Raw genomic sequence first — 27,443 nt, forward strand, 5'->3', positions numbered from 1 at the left:
ATGGCGCAGACCGAGTCCCAGTGCGGCGCCTCAGCCCTGGGCGAGCCGGGTCCCCGGTGCGAGCTGTGCCCGGCGGGGCAGCGCGGCGCGGCGGAGTGGAGCTGCCTCACCTCCTACTGCGGGGCCCACGTGCGGCCGCACCTCGGGGAGCCCGGCGGGGCGCCCGCCTTCCGCGGGCACCGGCTGGGCCCGGCCGGGGAGGCGGCGGCCGAGCTGTGGGCGCTGCGGGAGCGGGGCCGCTGGTGCCCCGAGCACCAGGAGCGGCCCCTGGAGCTGTTCTGCGCCGACTGCGCGCTCTGCGTGTGCGCCCTGTGCCCGGTGCTGGGCGCCCACCGCGGCCACCGCGTCAGCCTGCTGGGGCAGGCTGCGCAGGGCGCCCAGGTAACGGGGGGGGGGGGCGTGTATGGACCGGGCCGGGACCCTCTATGGACCGGGCTCCTGCCTGGCGTCTGCCCCTCTCTGGCCTGGGCACGGGCCCCTGCCTGGTGCTTCATCCTGTTTGCACTGGGCGTAGTGCCTGGCCCTGGCTCACCCGGCACAGCCCTGCCTGGTACCCAGCTGTGTAGAGGGGCCCATCCCCCTGCATTGCCCCCGCTCTGAGTTACTGTGGGTGGAGGACAGGGAGCCCGGGTGTTTTTGGTGTTGTGAGGTTGTAGGGCTCCCTGGGGGGAGAGCAACCCAGGGCCACCCCCAGGAGCCCCGACCCAGGAAGCCTGCTTTGTAATGACCATTGACCGGAGAAGGTTCCATGTGGTGATCTGCCGGCAGGCTGCATTTGGGAAGCACCGTCCATCCCTTTCTTAAGGAGGTTGTTTAATAATTCTGATTCTGTGACTGTAGAGAGCACGTTAAGTGGGTCTCCTTCATGCCTCAGATACCCTTTAAGCCGAAAAAGCCCTCCGTCCCCTAGTCACTGAAACAGTTTTCCTTACATTTCCCAGAAAAGTTACTCTTGGGTTGGAAAGTTTCAGATTCAAAGCAGAATTTTTCAGAAAGATCTGAGCAAGTGAAAATGGGGGAGGAAAGAATAGTTATCATATTCAGAGGGTTTCAAAATATGAACCCCAGCGTTCTCAAGTTAAAATACTATGGTCCTGTTTCGCCACTGCTTTGCGCTTTGTGTAGTCATTTACACCTAAGTAAAAGGAGTGCAAAGTGGGGTCAAATGCTACTAGCTATTCTGAGATGCTAGAGTTTGACGTGTACTTTGCACCGATGTAAATGACTCTTGCAAAGAATTTGGCAGTGGAGAATCAATCCTTTGGACTAGAATCAATCCGGCTGCTTACTTTGATGCTGAAATGGGAGCCTGAACTCTTTTGAACATCTGGCTCCTGATTGTGAGTGCTCTTTGGAACTTCTGGCCCTAAATATCTAGCCTCTGCTGACATCTGCTGGTTTCTTGGTGATAGAGATTTCATTTTTTGGCTGTGGATTCAGCAGAAGAGAAAGAGGCACTCTCCAGGACATGGCATCAATACATAGGCTTTGTCTACCCTGCCAAGTTGTCGACAAAACTTTTGTCTTCCATGGGTGCTTAATCCCCCTGCAAAAGACAAAAGTTTTGCCACGGCAAGTGGCAGTATACTGCTGCCGACAAACTGAATGCTGCTCGCAGGGATGGAAGTATTTTGTCTGCAAAAGTGACGACAAAGAGCATTTACGCATGCCGACTTTTAGCAACAGGGCTGTGTCTACACAGCCCTGTCGTTAAAAGCTGTTTGGTGTAGACAAGCCCTGAGTGTAGTTGGTGAGCTCGGACATTGGCACACCAACCTGGGTTCTGGCACTGTAACGCCCTAATTTCCATCCAAGCTGTCTCTTCTGACAGTGTAGTCAAATACTCAGACTGAATACATTGCTGGTCAAAATTTTGTGTTGCTGTACAAGATGGGCTCCTGCCATTCATATTGGAGACAGTGTTTTAGCAATGCTCCTGAAGCAGTGCGGTTATTTTGTTTAGCCTCTGTAAGAAGTGAAGACCTCACAAGCAAATGTATGCTAGGACTCAAATCAGAGCATTGCAGAAATGTTCTCCAGGCAGTTCTGAGTACTCACTTATGACCAGTGCTGCAGTGTGCATGTGTGCGCCCTTGCGCTTGGATTTGAAGCAGGGGGAATGGCATATGTGGCAGGAAATTCTGCAGGTCCTCCTCTCGGAGATTCCACTGGATCATAGGACTGGAAGGGACCTCGAGAGGTCGTCTAGTCCAGTCCCCTGCACTCAAGGCAGGACTAAGTATTATCTAGACCATCCCTGACAGGTGTTTGTGTAACCTGCTCTTAAAAATCCCCAATGGTGGAGATTCCACAACCTCCCTAGGCAATTTATTCCAGTGCTTAATTACCCTCACAGGAAGTTTTTCCTAATGTCCAACCTAAACCTCCCTTGCTGCAATGTAAGCCCATTGCTTCTTGTCCTGTCCTCAGAGGTTAAGAAAAAAAAAATTTCTCCCTCCTTCTTGTAACAGCCTTTTATGTACTTGAAAACTGTTATCATGTGCCCCCTCAGTCTTCTCTTTTCCAGACTAAACAAACCCAATATTTTCAATCTTCCCTCACAGGTCATGTTTTTTAAACCTTTAATTATTTCTGTCGCTCTTCTCTGTATTCTCTCCGATTTGTCCACGTCCTTCCTGAAAAGTGGCGCCCAGAACTGGACACAATACTCCAGTTGAGGCCTAATCAGCGCTGAGTAGAGCGGAAGAATTACTTCTCGTGTCTTGCTTACAACACTTCTCCTAATACATCCCATAACGATGTTTGCTTTTTTTGCAACAGTGTTAGACTGTTGACTAATATCTAGCTTGTGATCCACTATGACGCCCAGATCCCTTTCCGCAGTACTCTTTCCTAAGCAGTCATTTCCCATTTTGTATGTGTGCAGCTGATTGTTCCTTCCTAAGTGGAGTACTTTGCATTTGTCCTTATTGAATTTCATCCTGTCTACTTCAGACCATTTCTCTAGTTTGTTCAGATCATTTTGAATTTTAATCCTATCCTCCAAAGCACTTGCAACCTCTCCCAGCTTGGTATCGTCCGCAAACTTTATAAGTGTACTCTCTATGCCATTATCTAAATCATTGATGAAGATATTGAACAGAACTGGACCCAGAACTGATCCCTGCGGGATCCCACTTGTTATGCCCTTCCAGCATGACTGTGAACCACTGATAACTGCTCTCTGGGAATGGTTTTCCAACCAGTTATGCACCCACCTTATAGTAGCTCCATTTAGGTTGCGTTTCCCTCATTTGTTTATGAGACGGTCATGCAAGACAGTATCAAAAGCTTTACTAAAGTCAAGATATACTACGTCTACTGCTTTCCCCCTATCCACAAGGCTTGTTACCCTGTCAAAGAAAACTATCATGTTGGTTTGACATGATTTGTTTTGACAAATCCATACTGACTGTCACTTATCACCTTATTATCGTCTAGATGTTTGTAAATTGATTGCTTAATTATTTGCTCGATTATCTTTCCGGGTACAGAAGTTAAGATGACGGGTCTGAATTACTGGTCAGGAAGACTCGATTTAATCATGGATTTCTTCATAAAGGTGCATTCTGGAATATGCCGCTCAAACAGTTTCAATTTTGTTTCTACTGCCTGTCCCTCCCTTCTCACATTTATCTCCAGACTTCTTCTCCTTGTTCAGATCTATTCTGCCCCCACCAATCTTTTATTCATTGAACTTTTTGAAATTTTGCACTTTTAGAGAGAGGCAAGGGATTGACTCTGTGTTCACAAATTTGCAGTGGGACAATAAGGTTGAGGTCTGTTATTTCTCACCTCTGTATATTTATTTATTTTAAAACATTTTTGTTGTTAACAAGCATGTTATCTCTGGAGACACAAATCCACAGTTTGAGAACTGCAAAACTAAGCATCTCTGATGGTATCTTCTAGACTGAGCACTGAGTCCCATTGGGTAGATAGAAAGATTAACCTAAATAATCTATACAGAAGCCTCAGGAACCCCATAAAATTGGGTCCCTAGTCCATGAACTATTGGAATTCGTTTACAAAACTTTCTTAAACATTACATGAATATATTGTCTCATACTATAGAATTAGAATTTATAATCCCTATTCCATGATGAGATATCTTTGAGCTATAATGTATCTTAATTAAAACTATCTTTTTCCTCAAAAAGCATTTATCAAAAAAAATCTGATTTAAATAAAAAAAAACCCCATTTTTTAATTTTTTTTTTTTTAAATCATTGATTTTTATCCACCCTGCTTTGATGGCAGATTACTCCTGTGCCCCAATCAGAGATCTAATCGGACTTCTTTTCCTCTGCCCACAGAGGCCAAGAGTTTCAAGCCTGAGTGCCTAAAGTTTAGGCTCCTAAATCCATGCCTAGCTGTTTAAGTAAGTAGTTTGACTTTCAGCAGTGTCAAGCCAGGCCGCTTAGATTCCTAAATATGGACCCAGGAGTTTAACTTTAGGCAACCAACTTTGAAAATCTTAGTCAGAAGGGACAGTGGTGTCCATGTTGGCCAAACAACACAAGGTCCTACACTCAACTTGATAGCATTTCTCTGTTTGTCTGCATATAAACACAATTTTTGAACGCTGCATCTGATCTCTTCCAAAACTTCAGGGAAAATTCTAGGCCTCAGTGGGCAGAAGCCTATTGATTTTGATAAAAATTGGAAAATGAGAACAGGGAAATAAGAAACCCACGGAGCCTCTGGCATGCATATCCCTTAGCTTTAACCAGGTCTGTAATTGTCTATAGATCAAAGAACTAAAGAATTAACGCCTTTCAGCATAACAATGCGGCATGCCTCTGTCTCAGCTCTACCCTTCCTCCCAATGCAGTTTCAAATGTCAGCACCCTGAATGACCAATTTCCAGACAGAAAGGAAAGAAATAATGTAACTATTGACAAGTTATACACATGGATAATTTGAGGGGGATAAGAGAAGAGCACCTACATGACCTAGTTTTGGGGGGATGGAGGGATGTAAGGAAATCGGCAGGTGTATAGAACATGCCGATCTGATGGTAACTCTTCTGTTTTGTCCTAGTGCGGAGCACTGCTATTAAAAAGCACCCATTTCAGAGGGAGCACTTATATCACAAATATTTGAAACTGGGGCTCTTCAGTCTAGCAGAGAAAGGTATAACAGTCTTATGGCTGGAAGTTGAAGGTAGACAAATTCAGACTGGAAATAAGGTGTGAATTTTTAACAGTGAGAATAATTAACAATTGGAACAATTTACTAAGGGTTGTGGTAGATTCTCAATGACTGGCCATTTTAAAATCAAGATCGGATGTATTTCTAAAAGATCTGCTCTAGGAATTATTTGGGGGCAGTTCTCTGGCCTGTGTTACACAGGAAGACAGACTAGATGATCCCAGTGGTCCCTTCTGGCCTCGGAATCTATGAATGAATCACTGTGTGTGCAATGAGCTCAGGCTGCAGAAGCAATGAAGTGCAGGACATCCTTTACCAGATACAGCCAAGTGGTTATTTTCTCATTCACTCCAATAAAATGTTAATTGGATTTGGTTTGTTTTAAACAGAGCATTGGTTATAGACATGGACTATAAGGTGGATAGACAGCTGGCAAGATCAGGGATCTCAAACTCAAATCACCACAAGGGCCACATGAGGACTAGTACATTGGCCCGAGGGCCGCATCACTGACACCTTTTAATACTAAGATACAAAAGCCCCTACCTCTGCTCCTGGCATTCAAAGCATGTCAAAACATTCATATTTGTGTTACTGTCACCCACCGTAAGCCTTAACTTTATGTGTATATTAGGGTAATTCTGCTCCTCTTTTCACTCTCTCTAGCTCATTTCTTTCTCTGTGTGTTTTCACATCACAAGTTAAAACTCTGCTATATCTCCAAAACTGCAACATGTCCATTTCAGAGTCCACTGAAGTTCCCAATGCTCAAGGCCACACTTTTGGGAGCTTTCAATGGCGTGATGTTTACTGCTATTAACTTTGATTGTTAAAGGTTTCTGAATCCCTTATCATGCTGTATTATTAGAGTGAAAGTAACAATGTGAAAGGGTTACTTGGGACATGGTATAGCTCTTACGTTTAAAATCACAATTTAAGCTGTTAATAGGTAAAAAAAATAAATAAATAACTTAAGGGCCTCATCATGCAAACAGTTACTCATGACTCCTGTAGGAATCCATGTGGAATGGGGTCTCTATGAATTCTGGGAACAGGCTGATGGGGAGATTTTCCAAGCCACAAAAGGACAGATAGGCACCCAGGCTCAGATTATAAAACGTATTTAGGCGTAGCTGTGCTCGGCATTGCAACACCTAACTGAGTTAGGAATCTAAATCCTGTCATTGATGGAATTTAGACTTTGAAGTGCCTAACTTCCTTTTGAAAATGAGATCTCGGCTCCTAAGTGAGATCGGTGTTCAGCAACACGGAGTGCAGCAACACCTGAACAGCTTGAACCGTCTGGGCCCTGATGCCCATTGACTTCCAGTGGGAGCCGGCTGCCTTAGAAAACCTCCACCTTAATCTCTGAGGGCCAGATCTCAGACCCTTACTCATGGGGAGCAGTACTTTACTCTGCAAATAGCCTCACTGAAATCACCAGGGCTCCTCACAGAGTAAGGTACTAACCAGCGTAAGGTTTCAGAGGGGTAGCTGTGTTAGTCTGTATCAGCAAAAAAACAAGGCATACTTGTGGCACCTTAGAGACTAACAAATTTATTTGGGCATAAGCTTTCGTGGGCTAAAATCCACCTTTTTTTAGCCCACGAAAGCTTATGCCCAAATACATTTGTTAGTCTCTAAGGTGCTACAAGTACTCCTCGTTTTTTTTAACCAGTGTAAGGATATCAAAATCTGACCTGAATTAGTAAATGTAGTTCAGCCAGTAAACAAAGACATACTTTAAAATATTGAACCATGTTAGGAAAAAAATCAATATCTATCCTTTTTTAAATTACTCACCATTGCTATGTCTTACAATCATAGAATCATAGGGTTAGAAGGGACTGCAAGAGTCATCTGGTCTAACCTCCTGCCAAGATGCAAGATTTAGAATCATAGAATATCAGGGTTGGAAGGGACCTCAGGAGGTCATCTAGTCCAACCCCCTGCTCAAAGCAGGACCAATCCCCAATTAAATCATCCCAGCCAGGGCTTTGTGAAGCCTGACCTTAAAAACTTCCAAGGAAGGAGATTCTATCACTTTCCTAGGTAACGCATTCCAGTGTTTCACCACCCTCCTAGTGAAAAAGTTTTTCCTAATATCCAACCTAAACCTCCCCCACTGCAACTTGAGACCATTACTCCTTGTCCTGTCATCTTCTACCACTGAGAACAGTCTAGAACAATCCTCTTTGGAACCACCTCTCAGGTAGTTGAAAGCAGCTATCAAATCCCCCCTCATTCTTCTCTTCTGCAGACTAAACAATCCCAGTTCCTTCAGCCTCTCCTCATAAGTCATGTGATCCAGACCCCTAATCATTTTTGTTGCCCTTCGCTGGACTCTCTCCAATTTTTCCACATCCTTCTTGTAGTGTGGGGCCCAAAACTGGACACAGTACTCCAGATGAGGCCTCACCAATGTCGAATAGAGGGGAACGATCACGTCCCTCGATCTGCTGGCTATGCCCCTACTTATACATCCCAAAATGCCATTGGCCTTCTTGGCAACAAGGGCACACTGTTGACTCATATCCAGCTTCTCATCCACTGTCACCCCTAGGTCCTTTTCCGCAGAACTGCTGCTTAGCCATTCGGTCCCTAGTCTGTAGCGCTGCATTGGATTCTTCCGTCCTAAGTCAGGACCCTGCACTTGTCCTTGTTGAACCTCATCAGATTTCTTTTGGCCCAAACCTCCAGTTTGTCTAGGTCCCTCTGTATCCTGTCCCTACCTGCCACCGTATCTACCACTACTCCTAGTTTAGTATCATCCGCAAATTTGCTGAGAGTGCAATCCACACCATCCTCCAGATCATTTATGAAGATATTGAACAAAACCGGCCTCAGGACCGACCCTTGGGGCACTCCACTTGATACCGGCTGCCATCCAGACATGGAACCATTGATCACTACCCGTTGAGCCCGACAATTTGATGTGTCTAAACCATTTAAGACAGATGGCTAACCACACTCCTTTTGAAAACCTTCCATGAAGGATCTTCCATGACTTCCCTAGACACTTTGTTATATTGTCCTACTGTTCTTACAGTGAGGAAGTTTATCCTGAGATTTAATCTAAATCTGCTGTGCTGTAGTTTGAACCCATTGCCTCTTCCTCTGTTGCAGTTTTCCCCCATCTTTTATATGGCAGCCTTTCAAGCATTTGAAGACTGCTATCATGTCCCCCCCTTAATCTCCTCTTTTCCAAACTAAACATACCCAGTTCCTTCAGCCTTTTCTCATATGGGTTGCATTCCATCCCTCTAATTATGTTTGTCACTTCCCTCTGGCTCCTTTCCAATTTCTCTACATCCTTTCTAACAGCGGTGACCATCCTATTTACAGCATGCTCGTAGCTGCCTATCATAAACAACCCTATTGAGGAACAGGGCTGGTACGTAAAGGAAAATCTGCCAGAATAAATTTGCTTAATCTTTAAATAAAATTTGGTTATAATACAGCCTCTATGCCAGTGGTTCTCAAAGCCGGTCTGCCGTTTGTTCAGGGAAAGCCCCTGGCGTGCCGGACCGATTTGTTTATCTGCCGCATCTGCAGGTTTGGCCGATCGCGGCTCCCACTGGCCGCGGTTCGCCGCTCCAGGCCAGTGAGGGCTGCGGGAAAGCGGCCAGCACGTCCCTTGGCCTGCGTTGCTTCCCGCATCCCCCATTGGCCTGGAGCGGCGAACTGTGGCTAGTGGGAGCCGCGATTGGCTGAACCTGCGGACACGGCAGGTAAACAAACCGGTCCGGCATGCCAGGGGCTTTCCCTGAACAAGCGGTGGATCGGCTTTGAGAACCATTGGTCTACACTATGTCCTTGAGCAGAAAACATCTATTGCTACTGAAAAGTGTGACACACATTCACTGGATTTTGAATCCAGGCAATAGTTCTCTGGGTGATTTTTCAAATGAAAATGCTCAGCTGGGATCCTTTAACTGCTAAACACATATGCAGGTGGTATTATTTCTGTCTGAGCAAGAATAGAGATTTCAGGGTGAAAAACAGGCTTTCCCAGTAAGTTGCCCTATGTCTTGCAGAAGTGATATCAGATGGGCAGCTTCAATATTCAAATACGTGATCTTATTAACAAGTATCAATATTTACCTTGTATAAACACGCGATCTGGGGAGTTTATGACTACATTTTTCTGCTGTAGAAAGAAAAATGGATAATTACATTTGTAACCATTGTTTATGACCAAGTATGTATTTTATTTTACATGAACAGGAATTCATGACAAGGTACTTGAAGGAGCTAGAATTGAAAAAGAAACAGGAAGTTGGCAATATAAGACATATAGAACAAGCTGTTAATGACCTTAAGGTAAAGTGGAAACTTGCTTATTAATCAGGGAGTAGCAGCTTTCAGATGCCACCCACGCTGCAGCCTAGACAGCTGCTCAATCACAAGCATGGTTTTCTAGAGCAAAAGTAAATTTGCTGACAAGTTTATCTTGTAAATGTTGTGATTAACTTCTCTGTTCCCAATATTTTGTTACCTGGCAAAGGGCTTGTCTGTGTGGGAAGATTATATAGGTATAAGTAAGGTATGACTATAAACCGCTGTAGTTATGTCAGTATAACCAACTATGTGGACACCCATAGAAGAGGGCCTATTGGCAGTTTACTTTGTCACTTTGGGAGCGTGTGATGGGTGTTCCCGGGGTGCAACCTGGAACTGGGGTACCACTGAGCACTCTATCTCACCAGCCTGGGTTCCTTCTCACACTGTGACAAGCTGCAGACCCCTCCAGGTCTTGAACTCACACAAACGTTCATGGATAGGGACACACCCGAGTCATATGAATGCTTTTGCCAGTCATTCATGAACCAACAATAGAGAGGCCTCAGCCAGTTCCCCCCAGCCTAGGACTCCAGAATTGTACCGTCTTGCCCTGGTCAAAAGCCTTACCAGTGTAAGTTTATTAACCAGTCCGCCCCTCCCTCAAAATGGAAGGAACATGGCACAAGCTTTTTGTTAACTGAGCTAAGATTTTTCATACACTTCACTCAAACCACACTGTTTTTAGGTAAAATGTAAAACAAATGTATTAACTACGGAAAGAGAGATTTTAAGTGATTATAAGTAATAAGGGTACAGATCAAAGTAGATTACCTAAGAAATAAAACAAAATCACAATCTGAGTTCTGTTAACTAGCCAGGATTTGAATCAAGCGGTGTCTCACCCTGATAGTACAAACACTTTCAGACATAGGCGGGAATCCACCTTTCCTGCCTGGGACCCCCTCCCCAGTCAAAGTCTTTGTCCTCTAGTCATGTTTCCAGGTGTTGAGTTGTGGGGAGTGTGAAGCCAAGTGATGATGTCCCTTCCCCTCTTTCATAGCTTCTGCCATGTGGAGGGAACTTCATTGTCCCAAACAAAGCTCCCAGCCCAGTTTGTGGGAAAAGTGCAGGCACAAGACGGAGTCCAGTGTCACGTGATCTAGTCACATGCCCTTGCATGCTTCGATCAGTCATAGCAGCCATTATCCATATACTGGCTGAAAAGTTCACAGGAAGGCCCATGGGTGTGGATAAGCTTCTGACATTTGTTGTGTTTCTTAATGGACCGTCACCTTGAATAGTCCACTCACAATGTGCTGGCTAGACTGGATGTAAACTACCTTGGGGGGTGTCATCTCTGGAGCAAACACATTTGAAATAGTGATACATAGTCAATATTTATAACTGCAGATACAATGACAACACATCCAATCCAACAGGATATTAATGTTCAACAGATCAAGACTTTTAGAATGACACCTCACAGGGCATACTTTGTACAAATCATATTATAATCCTCTCACCATTGTAAATATGAGGGCACCAGGGCATTGCTTTGGGGTACAGTGTGTCACAGAGGGGTTTAAACTCAACTGAAAAAAGCCAGTCTTGCAGAATAAGAGTGCCCACATGGGGAGTTATATCTGTTTAACTGTATTGGTTTAATTGTTAACAGTTTCCCATGCAGACAAGCCCAATGTCTTTCCTCACACAACGCAGAGTCAACTTGTGGAACTCCTTGCCAGAGGATGTTGTGAAGGCCAAGACCATAACAGGGTTCAAAAAAGAACTAGATAAATTCATGGAGGATAGGTCCATCAATGGCTATTAGCCAGGATGGGCAGGAATGGTGTCCCTAGCCCCTGTTTGCCAGAGGCTGGGAGTGGGCAATGGGGGATGGATCATTTGATGATTACCTGTTCTGTTCATTCCCTCTGGGGCACCTGGCACTGGCCACTGTTGGAAGACAGGATACCAGGTTAGGTGGACTCTTGGTCTGTCCCATTAAGGCCGTTCTTATGTTCAATGTCAAATAGCAATCATAATCAAACTGATACAGAGGGCTTGTCTACACTACAGAGTCATGACCAGTATAGCAATGCTGGCAGTGCCCCCTAGCATAGACGCAGCATAGCCAACAGAAGGAGTTCTTCTGATGGTATAGCTACGCCACCTCCCAGAACGACATTAGCTAAGCTGAGAAAAGCATTCTTCCATCGGGATAGTTGCGAACCCCAGAGTGTTTGCTGGCATAGCTACATCGGCTGGGGGGTGGGGGTGGGGAGTAATTTTTTTCACACTTCTAGTGAACATAGCTGTGCTCACAAACTGGGCATAGTGCAAATTAAGCCATAGACCCATATTGTCTGTTGTTAGGGAGAATTAGCCAACCACTGCCTGCCTCAGAGTGACATCATAGCTCTGCCACAGAACAGTGTATTTTCTGTAGGCACCTGCGCATGGTGCTAGCAGATGCAGGGGCTCTCCTGAAACAGAAATCCTGCCCCTAGTTTCAATTCTGCAATCAGCCGCTTGTTAGTGGGAGCGGAACATATGTATCTGGGAGAGCTGTACTGAAATAATTATAAACAGCAAATGATGAACCTCCTCAGCTGGTGTAAATTGATGTAGCTCTGTTGAAGTTAATGGAGCTACACTGATTTACATCAGGTGAGGATCTGACTCCAATAAAAACAGGAAACTATTACTAGTTCTGTGTGGAGAACTGTCGGTGTACTCAGCCCTGTACAGGTAGAAATGGTCCCGGGCACTTACACTCTGAAAGCATCTCCATAGTGTAGCCAGCAAATGGCTATCAGTGCAATCTGGAGACCTTTCCACGTTGGTTTGGACATTGACTCCGGCTGTCCCTCACATTAACATGCCCTCGTTCCAACAATTCTTCTTACCTAACTTGTTTGATAATGGGACATAAAATATTCCCTTTCAAGCATACACAGAAATCCAGTTCCCACATCTGCCAGACTTCTGGAGTCTGCCTGATGTCCCTCCAGACACTGCTAGCTAAGGGCTAGATTCTGATGCCCTTTCTCACAGTGAGTAATATCTTACTGTGTGAGTAGTCCCACTGAAGTTAAGATGCTGTCAATGAGAGTAAGGGTATCAGAATCTGTCCCTGAGCCTTTTCACCCAGGACAAAAGCTGGAAAACCCCAAACAAGTGTGGTTGTCTGGACTGTGGCTGGACTATTTTTGTAAAGGAAAGCTACAGATCAGTAAAACTTTGTGGGAATGTAATTTTTAAAGTCTGACAGAGAAACATTGGAGACGCTTATACTCAGAATGTGTCTGCCATTCTGTTTTTATTTGTAGGCACACGCCTCGGCTAGTAAAGCATCTCTGGCAGGGAAGTTCACTGAACTCCGGCTACTACTTGATGAAGAGGAACAGCTGACAAAAAAATTCATAAATGAAAAGACTCAGCGGGCCCTCATGATGTATGATCAGCAGACAGCGTCATGTCAAGAACGAATTCAAATCATAGAGAGCTTTTCAGACCGAGTCAGGGAGATCCAACAGCGAAGTGATCCCATTCAGTTATTACAGGTAGTAGTGTACTCTCTTTCTGCCTCTGACATTTAATGGTGAACCACTTTGGAGGCTTATTGTATTTGCTTCTGTAGATATATACGTACAAAGTGCCTTATCCTCTCTCTCCCCCTATTACTGCCTCTCTGTTTTGCCTCTCTGAATAGTCTAGCTCCTGCCCTTCCGGTTAGTAACCCACATAGTCACGGTTCCACCTTTAGACTGGGTTTAGAATGCAGGGGTTCTCGCAACAAAATTTTTGGTGACCTCAGAGTTCGGCCACCAACCCTTGCTGGTGGCCACTCTGACAATTTTTCCTAAAATACCTAATTAACTTTAGGAAAAACAAATAAATGTGTACATATACACGTCCAAATCGTTGTAATTTATTTATGTAGGAGTTTTTTGCAAACTCAATAATGAAAACAATGTACAGCTGTCTCTGTTCTTTACTGGACCTAAACTGAATAGAAACACAGATAAGGTGCTTTTGCATGTTGTTGTCTTTTGTGTTGGTGGTGGTTGTTTCTTTGCATTTTTGGTTGCCTTTTTTTTTTTTTTTGCTAGCTAGCTGGGAGGCAGTGAAAAGCGATATTAATGAACCTATAAATATCACCTTTCACAGCAGACTTAATTTGTCCCCCAGCTTGCCAGGGCTGAGTAAGCCCTGGATGGGAAGGTGGGTAGGGAGGCAGTGGGGGCCGGGGCAATGGGTGGGTGAGGGGTAATGGGAGGCAGCGGAGGGCCAGTGGCAATGGGGAGGGTGGTGAGCCCAGGACCAGTGCCGAAAGCCTGGGGCCAGAGGACGCAGCAGGGGCCAGCAGTAATGCGGGGGGAGATTGAGCCTGGGGCCAGAGCCCGAAGCCCAATGGCTGGATCCTGGGGTCCTACGGCTGGGGGCGCGGCCAAAGCCCAGGGCCTGAAGAGGCAGCGGAGGTCAGGGGTGATGGGCAGAATGGTGGGGCTGGGGGATTAAGCCCCTCCATCCCACCGCAATCACCACCCAGGAGGCTGTGGCCAGAAGAAATGCCCCTAGGGCGGCATTTGAGAAACGCTGGTTTAGATCACCTGGATCTTTACCATTAAGTAAAAGAGAGGGGCTAAATTATACCCATTTTTCGAATATCCCTGTACCTTTTTACAAGGTCAACACCTCCAGCCCCCTCCCTGTGCCACTTCACTTTAGGCACCTGAAGAGGAGCTGAGCTCTTGGCAGTCTGGCCTATGCATGCTGCAGGGGTAGAAAATTTAGGAGCCTGCCCTTGTATTTTCTGCACTCAACCCTAACAAGGCTATAGGCAGGCCAAATTCCCTTCGTAATTCAACATTTCCTCCAAGATTACAGTAGTATCCAGCTCTAGACCACCAGAGGAACTCCTTACACTGGGATGCAGAGTGGCTGCACCAGCACTTGGGCCATTGCTGTTGCTTTAAGCAGGCCAAACATGGGGAGAATTAAAGGCCTTGGTTATTATGGAGAGACGGTTTTGCTGATTGTTTTTGATTTTTCCCTGCATGCTGGAGAAAGAGAGTGCAGATTTGTGGCTCCACCTCAGCTTTTGAGCACAGGTGGGGGTTTGGAGAGGGAAGAAATGGCCAAAAGGTATTGCCTAACTCTAGGATTTGATTTTGTGTCCACAGGACTACACAGCATCAAAAAAAGAAATACAGGAGCAGAGGACTCCAGCGGAACAGTGGCACCCAGTGCCTATGTCATTTGAGCATGTTATGAACCATTACAGGGGCTTGGCAAGAGCTATTCAGTCTGTTGTGCAGAAACCTTTAGAAGCTCGACTTAAAGAAGGTACCTTTGACAGTGCCGTGTTTTTAACCCTTTCGATTTTGCAGCCTCATGCTGTCTGCTTATTCTTTGTTCGCTACTGGCACTCGGTAGTGCTCACAGGCAAACAGTCACTATGTAGCTGTAGTAAATGTAGCCAAGGGTAAATGCGGGTAACCTTTTACCCGCTTCTCATTTGGCGAGTAAGGAGTTTAGCTTAGGTTAGCTTTACCCACTTTGCCTTTTACCTTTACACCACTGCCATGGAGTCAGTACAGTCTGAACATGCAGTACTGTAGCTCATTTTACATGACACATGCAATGTGTGTCTGCCTATCGCTGGCAGTTCTGCAAAACCTTATTGGTCTTGACTTTTCTGTTGCTCTTTTTGGCCAAACTTAAACCAAGGTGGGTTAGGTGCAGGTTCCGTTTCCCAAAAGCCACCAGGATAAATGGTTCTAGCTTCGGCCTCTGCCTAGCTACAAAATACTGAAAATAGGGACTTAAGGTACAACGTGCTGGGAACTCTCAAATCCCAGTGTCTTCAGTGAGAGGAAAGGGTGTTGAGTGACAGCCCTTCAAAACGAGAGAGCCGGCTCACAGAACTTACTGCTGGGAAAGGCCTGTGAAAACCTCTGGTCCTTCAGTAGCGATGGAACTTACACTAAAAGAAAAGGAGTACTTGTGGCACCTTAGAGACTAACCAATTTATTTGAGCATAAGCTGTAGCTCACGAAAGCTTATGCTCAAATAAATTGGTTAGTCTCTAAGGTGCCACAAGTACTCCTTTTCTTTTTGCGAATACAGACTAACACGGCTGTTACTCTGAAACCAGAACTTACACTGTCACCTTGGGGAGACTGTTCCACAATCTCACTGTCAGGGAGTTTTTCTTGATAGTCAGCCTAAATTTTCGTGTTACATTTTGTCCCATTGCTCTTTTAGGGCCCTAACTATTTCCGTTTCTGTCTTTGGGGCTGGCATCCTTCATGCATTTGTAATCTTGTGTCCTCCCTTTAATCGTCTAGGGTGACTGCAGCATGTGTAGACATACCCAAGCTAGCTTTGATCTAGCTAGCTCAAATAACAATAGCCCTGAAGACATGGCAGCATGGGCTAGCTACTTGAATACGTACACAGGGTCCCGGGTGGGCTTGTACAGACATGCTGCTGCAGCTTCACTGCGATTGTTGTGCGAGCTAGTTAGATCCAAGCCAGCTCCAGAGTGTTTACTCCTGCAGCAGTTACACTTCTGATTGTAATGCAGACATCTCCTCCTCCAAGCTAGCCATATGTAGCTTTTCTAATCTTTCCTCCTGAATCAGTCCCTTCATGTTTTTCCTGAGTTGTGAATAGTAATGTAGACCCCAGTAAGATGTTCCATTAATTCAGATTATTCCCAGAATTCCTTTGTATCTCACTGTAACCTATTGGTGAGTGTGTATGCCAGTCTCCCTCTGTGCCAATCCATAGAGACAACGAGTTGTTACAGCCCTCACATATACACTGTGCTACAGCTATCACATATACACTAAATACCATCTGCATGTTTAGGAACACTTTAAATGCATATGCAGCTGTGTTAGGGCAGGCAAGAGTACCTTGAGAAATGTCTCTCCTATAGCCTCACTAGCCTAGAGCAGTTGCTCATGCTCATTTCTCCTTTATTGTTTTTCACCACCACTCTCTCTGTGACAGCAGTGTAGAGCTTTCTGACCTTCTAAGTGCTTTAGCTAATCTAGTGATAAATACACACCCCTTCCCCTCTTTGTATTTTTCTACATAATGTCTGCCTGTCAGTATTGACATACCTGCTGGGAGACTCCTCCTACACAGCTCCAGTGGCCAGAGCTCAGTAACATTTCTCATGCCTGTTTTCCGTGTTCCAAAGGGATGGCTATGCCAGGACACTTTATAGTCTTCTGCTTTTGTTTTGGATCAACTCTGTTTTCTGCCCTACTCTGTTTGTTAGACATGCCCCATGGCTGAGTTAACTCAAAGACCTCCCAGTTGCCCCCTTTTATTATTATTATTTATTATTTATTTATTATTATTATTCATGGCGTTATTTATTACATATATTGCAGTAACACCCGTGAGCCCGTCATGGACCAGAACCCGCTGCGCTAGGCGCTGTACAAACACAGATCAAAAAGACAGTCCCTGCCCCAAAGAGCTTCAGATCTAAGTAATAACCTTCCTAGTTTAAAGTCCCCTAAGAAGGCTGCCTAATTTGAATCTAGGAGGCTCAGGCTCCTATCGCTGTACTATCTGATTCCTAATTACCCTGTGGCTAGCCCAGTGCGTAATACAAGGTTATACTCCGTAATACCTTTAAATAGCAGTGCTATAATAACAGATATTCTCCCCAGAGTATTGAATGCATTCTGAATTGTAACACTTTTTGAGCTAGTTTCTTTTGTTACATGTGGCTTATATGCATTTCTAAGGACAGACCACCCCTGGTGGAATATAGGGCCATGAAGAAAAATAACCTTCTCGCCCCAGCCATATGGAAACCCCAACTGTTCATAGATTCATAGGTTATGAGGCCAGAAGGCACCATGAGACACCTAGTCTGACCTCTGGTATATCACTCGCCGCCCAGTTACCCCTGAGTTGACCCCGTTGTGAAAGATGCACTAGACAACACTGAGTCAAGTATAGCATGATACAACAGGATAGCTTCAGGAACAGTGGGGAATCCTGGAAGTTTATTGGTGATGTAATGAAGGGAATGAGCGATAGTACCATGTAACTGCCTTTGGGATCACAGCGCCTTTGGGATCACAGCACCTTTGCATGAATCATCAACTGTCTGGCTACGTTCCATTTCCCGATCATCTGTATAGGGAGAATATGCTCTCTGGTTTGTTTGTTTTTTTCCTTGATGCTTAGAAACCAGAGATTCAGTCCTGTAGCATGATTAGTGAAGTGTGTTGCATACCAGACTCTCTACTGACTGGCTCTGTTGTGTGTTATGCATATCCATGCTACCAAATGGACTTAGGGTGGGAAATAGAATTTTGTACAAAATAAACTCCTCTGCCACTAGTAAAGATAATTTATAGTAATTGTCAGCCAATCAACTTGGAAAAAGGGAATGTGACATTTTGCCTTCCCCAGGTTGCTGTTAGAATTTAAAGCACTTTTCCCTGCAAACTCCCCTTATAAGCAGCAGATACGTTCTTCTTGGGAAAACATTTTCTAAACACCCTCTTTTCATTTGTGCCTTAGACGTTTTCAGCAGCCTTAATGCCACTTCAAAGAAGGAGCCTGGTACGTTGCTGAAAACAATGTCTACAGTTGATCGATCGCTATTTTTAAAACGTAAGTAACATTAAACCAAATCAGACCCCTCTAGGGTGTCTCATGTCAGGAAACAAAAATTGCTGTCACTTTGAAAATTGTGACCCAGTATTTATATTTACACCTGCAAGCGTATGAACTGGCTAGTGTATCTAATGTAGCTTCTTTAGATATTCATATTCTGAACACCCTCATGATAGTTGCCTTTCTTAGGGCTTGTCTACATATGAAAGTTAATCTGGAATAAGGTAGGGTGTGAATTAATTAAACTCAGAATAAGGCACTGTTATGCTGGAATAAGAGCAGCCCCACATGGAGTTTATCAGGAATAACTCCCTGTTAGGGGGCTTATTCCTTCACCCACTTACTTTCCTGGTCCTTCTCGCATGAACAGAGAGCAACAATACCCGAAGTTCAAAGGTGCAAACAATTCAATGTTTATTGAGGTGAACTTCCAGCAAGCACGATTCCAGTTTCCTTCCTTAGTGTCCCCCTTCCCAGCTCTAAGAAGAAAAGGAGTACTAGTGGCACCTTAGAGTAGATCCTTACACCTGTGTCCCTGTTCCCATTCCTGCCCTTAGCCAAACATGATTCCAATTTCCCCACCCCCATTCCCTGTTCCCATTTCACCCACCCACTTCCTGATTGACTGCAGACTATATAGTAAACCTTGAGTTCAGCTTAGCGATACCTTAACCAATCATTTTACTGCAATTTAACTAACCAATCCTAACATATTGTAACATGATTATTTAACCAATTATATCCCACCACCTTAATTAGTTTACACCCAGCAAAATTAATTATACAGCAGACAGAAACAATCACAGAACCAGACAGAGATTATGCAGATGAACAATAGGGAAATGGGGACTACAGTGATAGAACACACACAGAAATGAGGATTTCACATCCCAGCTATTGATAAGTGAGTTCTTGCCAGACAGGATGCTATCAAACTAAGTTTCCTTTTACATCTTCTAGGCACTTCCCTTTCTCTGGAGGCAATAGGCATTATCAGGACAGGATTGTATTCCTAACAGCCCAATAGCACCTTCTTTCAATGTGACTAGTTTGGAATGTGAGGATGTGACCGTTGGCTTCCCAGCTTATGGCTGCCTCTGCTGCTTAGCCAGAGGCCTTAGCCTAAGAACAGGGCCTCAGACTGTCACAGTAAGAGAAGGCTCTTACACCAGCAGACAATGATTTTGATTCTCTCTTTTATACCTCTATAACTAGCCAAGTGATAAGAATACACCTAAATTCTTAGAGTATAGGCCTTTACAGACAGGTCTGAATATCTATATCCTAACACTCCCCACGTAGACAAGCCTTCAGAATGACATGGGGCCACCATGTAGCCTATTTGGTGTTGTTTTTTTGGTGGTTCTCTCTCTCTCCCAGAATGCAGAGGAAGGCTAGGAAGTAAATTGTTTACTTTATTATTATCAGTAGTGTTGTTGTGGGAAATTTCTGAGTTTTGCATTTTATCCGGAAGATGGTGGGTTTTGTGGCTCCTCCAATTTCAAAGCCATGAGCCAGTCACTGAGAAACAGCTGTCTCCTGCTTTTCCAAGTTTCACCCTGGTTGTTAAAAATTCCATTGTCCTTGATGGCAGAAGGTCAGAGTACCCTCATTTTGGGTCAGAGACCCATTTTGGTCATGAATTTCAGAAGCAGAACCTTGAATCCACACTGGGGGGTCAGTGGAGTGTCAGGAGTGAGAATATGATGTGCTCACGCTGTCCTGTGTTGCTTAGTTGCTGGATGGGCTGCCATATTCTGAATCAGTGGAGCAGTCTTGGGACTGATGCTGTCCTCCCAACCCTGTTGCACTGCACTAAATTAGCCTGAAGACCATGACGTGGATCTCTCTGGTTAACATGCATGGCCCCTGGCCAGACAGAGATGGAAGAATGGGTTTCCAGCAGTGGTTACTGTTTGGGAATCCAGCAGCAGTGTCAAAGCCTCTCTATTGAGAATGGTATGTTCTTGGATAGTTCTCTTTCCATTTGCACCACTTCTGTCTTGCCTGGGGTCAGATACTGTTAGCTGCTTTTCATGTAGACACTGATCTTGCTTAGGCACTGAATCTGCTGGGAGGTATCGCTCTGAGCATTTGATATTAAGGATAAGCAGAGCTAGGTGTTGTCAAGCTGTGACTTGGATCCATGCTTTGGGTGATCGGCGTTTTGCATCTTTCTATTTCAAGAGATGTGTTTGCAGAGTCAGGAAGACAGCACTGCATTGGTTTACATTTGCTTTGCATTTGGGAAGTTACCTTTCCAATCATAAGGATTAAAAATACAATTTCTTGGCTACCCAAAGCTGACAATGATGGATTATTAGAGGAGGTGTTCAGTGCTCCACAGGCTGGTGGATTAGTAAAGTCCTAGTCACAAATAACACTGTGGATTATTAAAATTCTTCCAGTTTCAGTAGTAATACACTTTACCTTTTACCAGTAACACGCAAATAAACAAACAGCATTTCTCCATTTGGAGAATGAAAACAGCCAAGCTCATTTTGTATTTTCTAGTCAATTTCAGCACTTTGCTGGAATTTTGAGCTTAACCCTGCAGTGGAATGTTTGTGCGTACACACACATGTACGCACACACACTCTCTCTTTTATCCATGGAAATATTTAACTTAGGTTTTACATTCTTTTTTATCTCAAATTTTGAGCCATATTTGACCTGACAGTATATCCCTTTAATTATTTTTACAACTTTACAAGCTGTAACTAGAAAAAGAGTAACTGAATCCAGACTTCTCAACTGCTTCTCCTTTTGAGGTCCATCATCCATTTTAGTCCCAGAGTTACCTGCATTCTGTACACATTTGACATCCCTTCATATTTTATTGCTGAAAATTACTGATCCCAGCAATGCAGACTCGTTGAGCCAGAGGTTCTAGAGAGAGTTATTTACACCAAACGAAGGATTCTACTACTTGTTACATTTCCTGCAGGAGTAATTTTTTTGTCTCCCTCATCTGGTGTCTGTCACAAATTGCATCCTACATTTGGGCCTTATTAGGGCTGTGTAACTTAATGAAGCCAATTCAGTCTCTTTTTGTTATCAGTGTTTCACCAGTGGGTGGCCGTAGAGACTACCAAGAGGAATTACTATAGATGTATTTTTTATAACTATTTATTTAGGAAGTTTTCACAGGTTTACAAATCATTGCCATGTAAATATCAGTAACACAACAATAATGGTTCCAGGTCAGCTTCCTTTTCTGTTTAGAGAAACATTCTGCAACAGTTAACATCCACTGCAGGCAGACACTGTTCTCTCTCTCTAACCAGGGTCTGAAGGAAGAACAGAGGTACAGAGCTGGTAGGTTTGCTCTCCAGGCACAGTGTTCAGCAGTGGGTTCCTCTGCACTGATGCTGATAGTTAGCCCAGGACAAAACCCTTCTCATTTGTGTTGCAGAGTGTTCAAGATTGGAGCTGGTTGGGAATTTTTTGGTGAAAGTTTTTTGTGGGAAAATGCTGATTCATTGAAACCAAAACTTTTTGTGGGAATGTTTCTCAGATCCAGAATGGCATGGACGGTAGACCCCAGATTAGCCAAGTTGTTAGGGCCCCTGTGTTTTGGGAGACCCGGGTTCAGGTTGCTGTCAGTTGTTGGCTGTTTGTGTGTGCTCTCTGTGTGCTGCACAGATAGCTGATGCAGCAGACCTCGATAGAACGGCCCAAGAAAACCACCGACTCCGTTCGGTAGCAGAGGTGCCCAGCCAGGTTAATTGTCAACGAAGCACAGTAGTAGCACCCGGTGGACTCTGGGGATATTAAGACATGTATGCCTGTGACAATGGACTTGGCTCAGTGAGCGGCAGGACTCGCTGCTTCCCCTTGGCTGGACAAAGACACCCCCTCTGTGACCCCTCTTTTATAAACTGATACAAACAAGTTAGGTATTGCCCCGTCAAGGCTGATTTCCCCACTCTGGCACTTCGAGTGCAGAAGGTGGGGGCCCGCAAGGATTCTAAAAATTAATACTGGCCACTCCAGGCCTGTATTAAACTCCCAAGGTTACAGCTTTTCTCTGACCTTGGATGGGTAGATGCTGCCACCACTCAAGTGCAAAAACCCCTTTTGAGAACCCAGGAAGGCGCACTTGAGAATTCCTTCCTGTGGGGTACCCACAAGCCCTCCCCCCCGCCCCCCCCCCCGGGAAGAGCTGAGAAAGAAAACAAAGGAAATCAGCTGTTGCCATGAGCTAAGTAAACAACATATGCACAAACCTCTTAGAGATACAAAAATCCAATCCTGTTCTTTAAAAAGGTAAATTTTATTAAAAACAAAAAGAAAGAAAATACATCTGGAACTTAGGCTTTTTGCTAGGTTTAAAAAAAACAATTACAAGGATTAAGCATCAAGATCGCTTCTTGAGGTCCAGCTTAAAGGTTACAAGCAAAACAAAAGCACCTGGGCTTAGCACAGAGGAGTCCACAAGCCATAAAGAAATAAGAGAGAGAAACCTCATCGCGTCTCCCTAGACATTTCCTGATCTACTTACAGAGCTGCGGTTTCAAATGAGTAGTTTCTAGGTATGCTCTGATTATTTTCATACCTGGCTCAAGCATTTTCAGCTTAGCTCCAGTCCTATCCCTGCTGTCCGAGAGAACAACCAGACAGACAAAGGGGGAAGTTTTTTCCCAATTTTAAAAAGTTCTAGCCTTACCATTGGCTCTTCTGGTCAGGTGCCCACTGCCTTCCTTTTACCTGTGGACTTTTTTCAGGGTGTTCTAGTACTATCCTTCTGGAATGTGTTTAAGTGAATACTTAGTGCCTAGGAGTGCTTGTGTTTTTGCAACACCAGCCCTGTTCTTGCCAAGTTCATGTATCAGATATAGAACCTGCAAGCACGCATCTGCTTTGTAACAGGTCCTGACTTTAGTTCAGACCTCATACCAGGCTCCTTATACCAGACCTAATGTCTCAGGCTCTCTCTTTCTACTACATTGGTCTTTCCTCTGTTTGATTAGGAGCAAGTACTTGAACCTGGGTCTCCCACATCCCAGGTGAGTGCCCTAAACACCAAGGCTTGTACAACAACTGATTGTGCTCAGCCCTGTCTGGAGCATAATGGAAGACATAACCCTCAGCCCAAGGAGTTCACAGCCTAAACAGGAAACAGTTCAAACACACATGCATGGGTGATGTGACAGGGTCGGGCCAGATTGCTATAGGAGAGTAATAGAAGGCAGATATGTTAGCCCCAGGCTAAGTAGGTCCCTTTTCCCTGGGTAAGTAACAGGGAAGGTTCCAGAACAATCAGAAACCTTCTGGAGACAATTAAGACAGGCTGATTAGAACACCTGCAGCCAATCAAGAAGCTGCTAGAATCAATTAAGGCAGGCTAATCAGGGCACCTGGGTTTTAAAAAGCAGCTCACTTCAGTTTGTGCTGTGCGTGTGAGGAGCTGGGAGCAAGAGGCACTAGGAGCTGAGAGTGAGAATCATAGAATATCAGGGTTGGAAGGGACCTCAGGAGGTCATCTAGTCCAACCCCCTGCTCAAAGCGGACTGTTGGAGGACTGAGGTGTACAAGCATAATCAGACACCAGGAGAAAGGTCCTATGGTGAGGATAAAGAAGGTGTTGGAAGGAGACCATGGGGAAGTAGCCCAGGGATTTGCAGCTGTTGCACAGCTGTTCCAGGAGGCACTCTAGACAGCTGCGTTCCACAGGCCCCTGGGCTGGAAACCGGAGTAGAGGGCGGGCCCGGGTTCCCCCCAAATCCTCCCAACTCCTGGTCAGACACAGGAAGAGTCGACCTGGACCGTGAATTCAGAAAAACGGCCAAGCTGAGGGATGCCGTGAAGGTCCAAGGTGAGCAAATCCGCCAATAAGCGCAAGACCCACCAAGGTAGAGCAGGAACTTTGTCGCAGTGACTATATAAAGATCAAATCACAAAACAATCCAGCTTGTTAAAACTTCTAAGCACTTGTGTCTCTGGCTATCACTCAAGGCTTTGTGGACAAAGTTATTTGCTTAGAAAGTGTGTGAGTGCTGCTTTGGGTGAACACCTTTAATAAGTTGTGTCATTTTGCTTTTTAAAGTAAGGGACAATGAGGTTTTAACTAGACTAGGAAAAATGTCAAAGCAGCTAACATGAGCTGGCTAAGCCCAACCTAAACTCGACCACCTTTCCTTGTCTAGAAAAAGCTTAACTTTTTCATAGTGTAAAATGACTTTGACTTTGGAAAAAACACTGATATACATATATGTAAACACATACTTTGTGCAAGGAAGTAACAAATTTGGCTCTAGACATTTGCGCCTGTACTGACTGAAAATTTGAAGTAAAATACTACTAAATCAGAATGGTAGCATATCACACCCACTTTGGACTTAGCTTGCACTGGTGTAAATGACTACATGAGGTCATTGGAAGAATCAGGTCCACAATGTGTGTATATATATAACTATAGTGTGTGTACACACACAAAGCATGTGTTTAAAATAAAAAATCTGTTTTTCTGCTATTATTCTTTATTACTAAGGCTGTTTGCATAAAAACACAAGCTTTTGCTGTTTATTCCTCACTTAGCCATATTGTATTAGTTTCCCCTTCTATAAAACTAGAAAAATTATACTTGCCCACTTTTGTAGATAGCTTTGAGATCTAGGACCAGATTTTCAGCTGATGTAAATTCACACCTTTATTCTGGCCTTGCTCATGAAAAGTACTGTGCAATTACTATATATCGCCAGTCAGTGCCCAAATATGTCATCACAGTATTATCGTGTGACACTAAAGGACAGGTGGATGTTTAAAGACCACATGTCCTATTTACAAGCAAAATAATCTTCAGAGTGAGGCAGGGAGGAAAAATAATTCAGAAAATATGGCATGCAGCAGCAAAACCATTACTAATTAGAATGTTTACCTAGTTTTCCATGAGGCATCTGAGCCATGTGGGAACAAATGATACGGCTAGATTCTCGCTGAAAAGTATTAAGGGAGACTAGGCTAGGCTGTGGAAGACGCTTAAGGAAATCGAGGTTCAGGTGATCTTTAGTGGGATTCTGCCTGTTCCTAGAGAAGGGCAACAAAGGTGTGACAAGATTATGACTATCAACAGATGGCTTAGGCAGTAGTGCTATAAGGAGGGCTTTGGGATGTATGGCCACTGTGAGGCATTCATGGACAGAGGACAGTTCTCTCGGGATGGACTTCATCTGAGTAGGGAAGGAAATAGACTTCTAGGATGGAGGCTGACACAACTGATTAAGAGAGCTTTAAACTAGGAATTTGGGGGAGATGGTTGGGAGATCATAGAATATCAGAGTTGGAAGGGACCTCTGGAGGTTATCTAGTCCAACCCCCTGCCCAGAGCAGGACCAATCCCCAACTAAATCATCCCAGCCAGGGCTTTGTCAAGCCTGACCTTAAAAACTTCTAAGGAAAGAGATTCCACCACTTCCCTAGGTAACACATTCCAGTGTTTCACCACCCTCCTAGTGAAAATGTTTTTCCTAATATCCCTCCTAAATCTCCCCCACTGCAACTTGAGACCATTACTCCTTGTCCTGTCATCTGCTATCACTAAGAATAGTCTAGATCCATCCTCTTTGGATCCACCTTTCAGATAGTTAAAAGCAGCTATCAAATCCCCTCTCATTCTTCTCTTCCGTAGACTAAACAATCCCAGTTCCCTCAGCCTCTTCTCATAAGTCATGTGTTCCAGACCCCTAATCATTTTTGTTGCCCTTCGCTGGACTCTCTCCAATTTCTCCACATCCTTCTTGTAGTGTGGGGCCCAAAACTGGACACAGTACTCCAGATGAGGCCTCATCAGTGTTGAATAGAGGGGAACAATCACGTCTCTCGATCTGCTGGCAATGCCCCTACTTATACACCCCAAAATGCCATTGGCCTTCTTGGCAACAGGGGCACGCTCTTGACTCATATCCAGCTTCTCGTCCACTGTCACCCCTAGGTTCTTCTCTGCAGAACTGCTGCCTAGCCATTCGGTCCCTAGTCTGTAGCGGTGCATTGGATTCTTCCGTCCTAAGTACAGGACTCTGCACTTGTCCTTGTTGAACCTCATCAGATTTCTTTTGGCCCAATCCTCCAGTTTGTCTAGGTCCCTCTGTATCCTATCCCTACCCTCCAGCGTATCTACCACTCCTCCCAGTTTAGTGTCATCTGCAGACTTGCTGAGTGTGCAAGCCACACCATCCTCCAGATCATTAATGAAGATATTGAACAAAACCGGCCCCAGGACCGACCCTTGGGGCACTCTTCTAGATACCGGCTGCCAACTAGACATGGAGCCATTGATCACTACCCGTTGAGCCCGACAATCTAGCCAAATTTCTATCCACCTTGTAGTGCATCCATCCAGCCCATAGTTCTTTAACTTGCTGACAAGAATACTGTGGGAGACCGTGTCAAAAGCTTTGCTAAAGTCAAGGAATAACACATCCACTGCTTTCCCTTCATCCACAGAGCCAGTTATCTCGTCATAGAAGGCAATTAGATTAGTCAGGCATGACTTGCCCTTGGTGAATCCATGCTGACTGTTCCTGATCACTTTCCTCTCCTCTAAGTGCTTCAGAATTGATTCCCTGAGGACATGCTCCATGATTTTTCCCGGGACTGAGGTGAGGCTGACTGGCCTGTAGTTCCCAGGGTCCTCCTTCTTCCCTTTTTTAAAGATGGGCACTACATTAGCCTTTTTCCAGTCTCCCGGGACTTCCCCCGATCGCCCTGAGTTTTCACAGATAATGGCCAGTGGCTCTGCAATCACATCCGCCAATTCCTTTAGCACTCTCGGATGCAACACATCCGGCCCCATGGACTTGTGCATGTCCAGCTTTTCTAAATAGTCCCGAACCACTTCTTTCTCCACAGAGGGCTGATCACCTCCTCCCCATGCTGTGCTGCCCAATGCTGTAGTCTGGGAGCTGACCTTGTTCGTGAAGACAGAGGCAAAAAAAGCATTGAGTACATTAGCTTTTTCCACATCCTCTGTCACTAGGTTGCCTTCCTCATTCAGTAAGGGGCCCACACTTTCCTTGGCTTTCTTCTTGTCCAGGTAATCTCCACACCGGATTTTAGCATTGAGAGGGAAGAAAACGAAGTAAGAAAGGATACAGCCGTGGGTAGGAGAATGCATATAAGGAGGAAGGGCAGTGTGGATACCAGTCTAACAGGTTATACTGGCTGTAGAATGACCATGCCTAATAGGGTGCAGAATGTGAGCGAGGCCAAACAGCAAAAATTAAGATGTTTGTACACCAATGCGAGGAGCCTAGGTAACAAAATGGAGGAACTAGAGCTACTGGTGCAGGAAGTGAAACCAGATATTATAGGGATAACAGAAACATGGTGGAATAGTAGTCATG

General features: G+C 44.8%; 1 protein-coding gene across 1 annotated transcript in view; it reads left to right on the forward strand.

Annotated features, from left to right (window-relative positions):
- TRIM14 (tripartite motif containing 14) overlaps positions 1-27,443 on the forward strand; it is a 33,085-nt gene continuing 5,642 nt past the window's right edge. The window contains exons 1-5 of the mRNA XM_037902210.2: positions 1-381; positions 9,382-9,477; positions 12,771-13,004; positions 14,628-14,790; positions 18,004-18,096. Of these exons, the coding sequence (XP_037758138.1) occupies positions 1-381; positions 9,382-9,477; positions 12,771-13,004; positions 14,628-14,790; positions 18,004-18,096 (967 nt within the window). The remainder of the gene's footprint in view (positions 382-9,381; positions 9,478-12,770; positions 13,005-14,627; positions 14,791-18,003; positions 18,097-27,443) is intronic.

Source organism: Chelonia mydas, chromosome 5 (genome assembly GCF_015237465.2).
Source record: "Chelonia mydas isolate rCheMyd1 chromosome 5, rCheMyd1.pri.v2, whole genome shotgun sequence".
Taxonomy (NCBI): Eukaryota; Metazoa; Chordata; order Testudines; family Cheloniidae; genus Chelonia; species Chelonia mydas.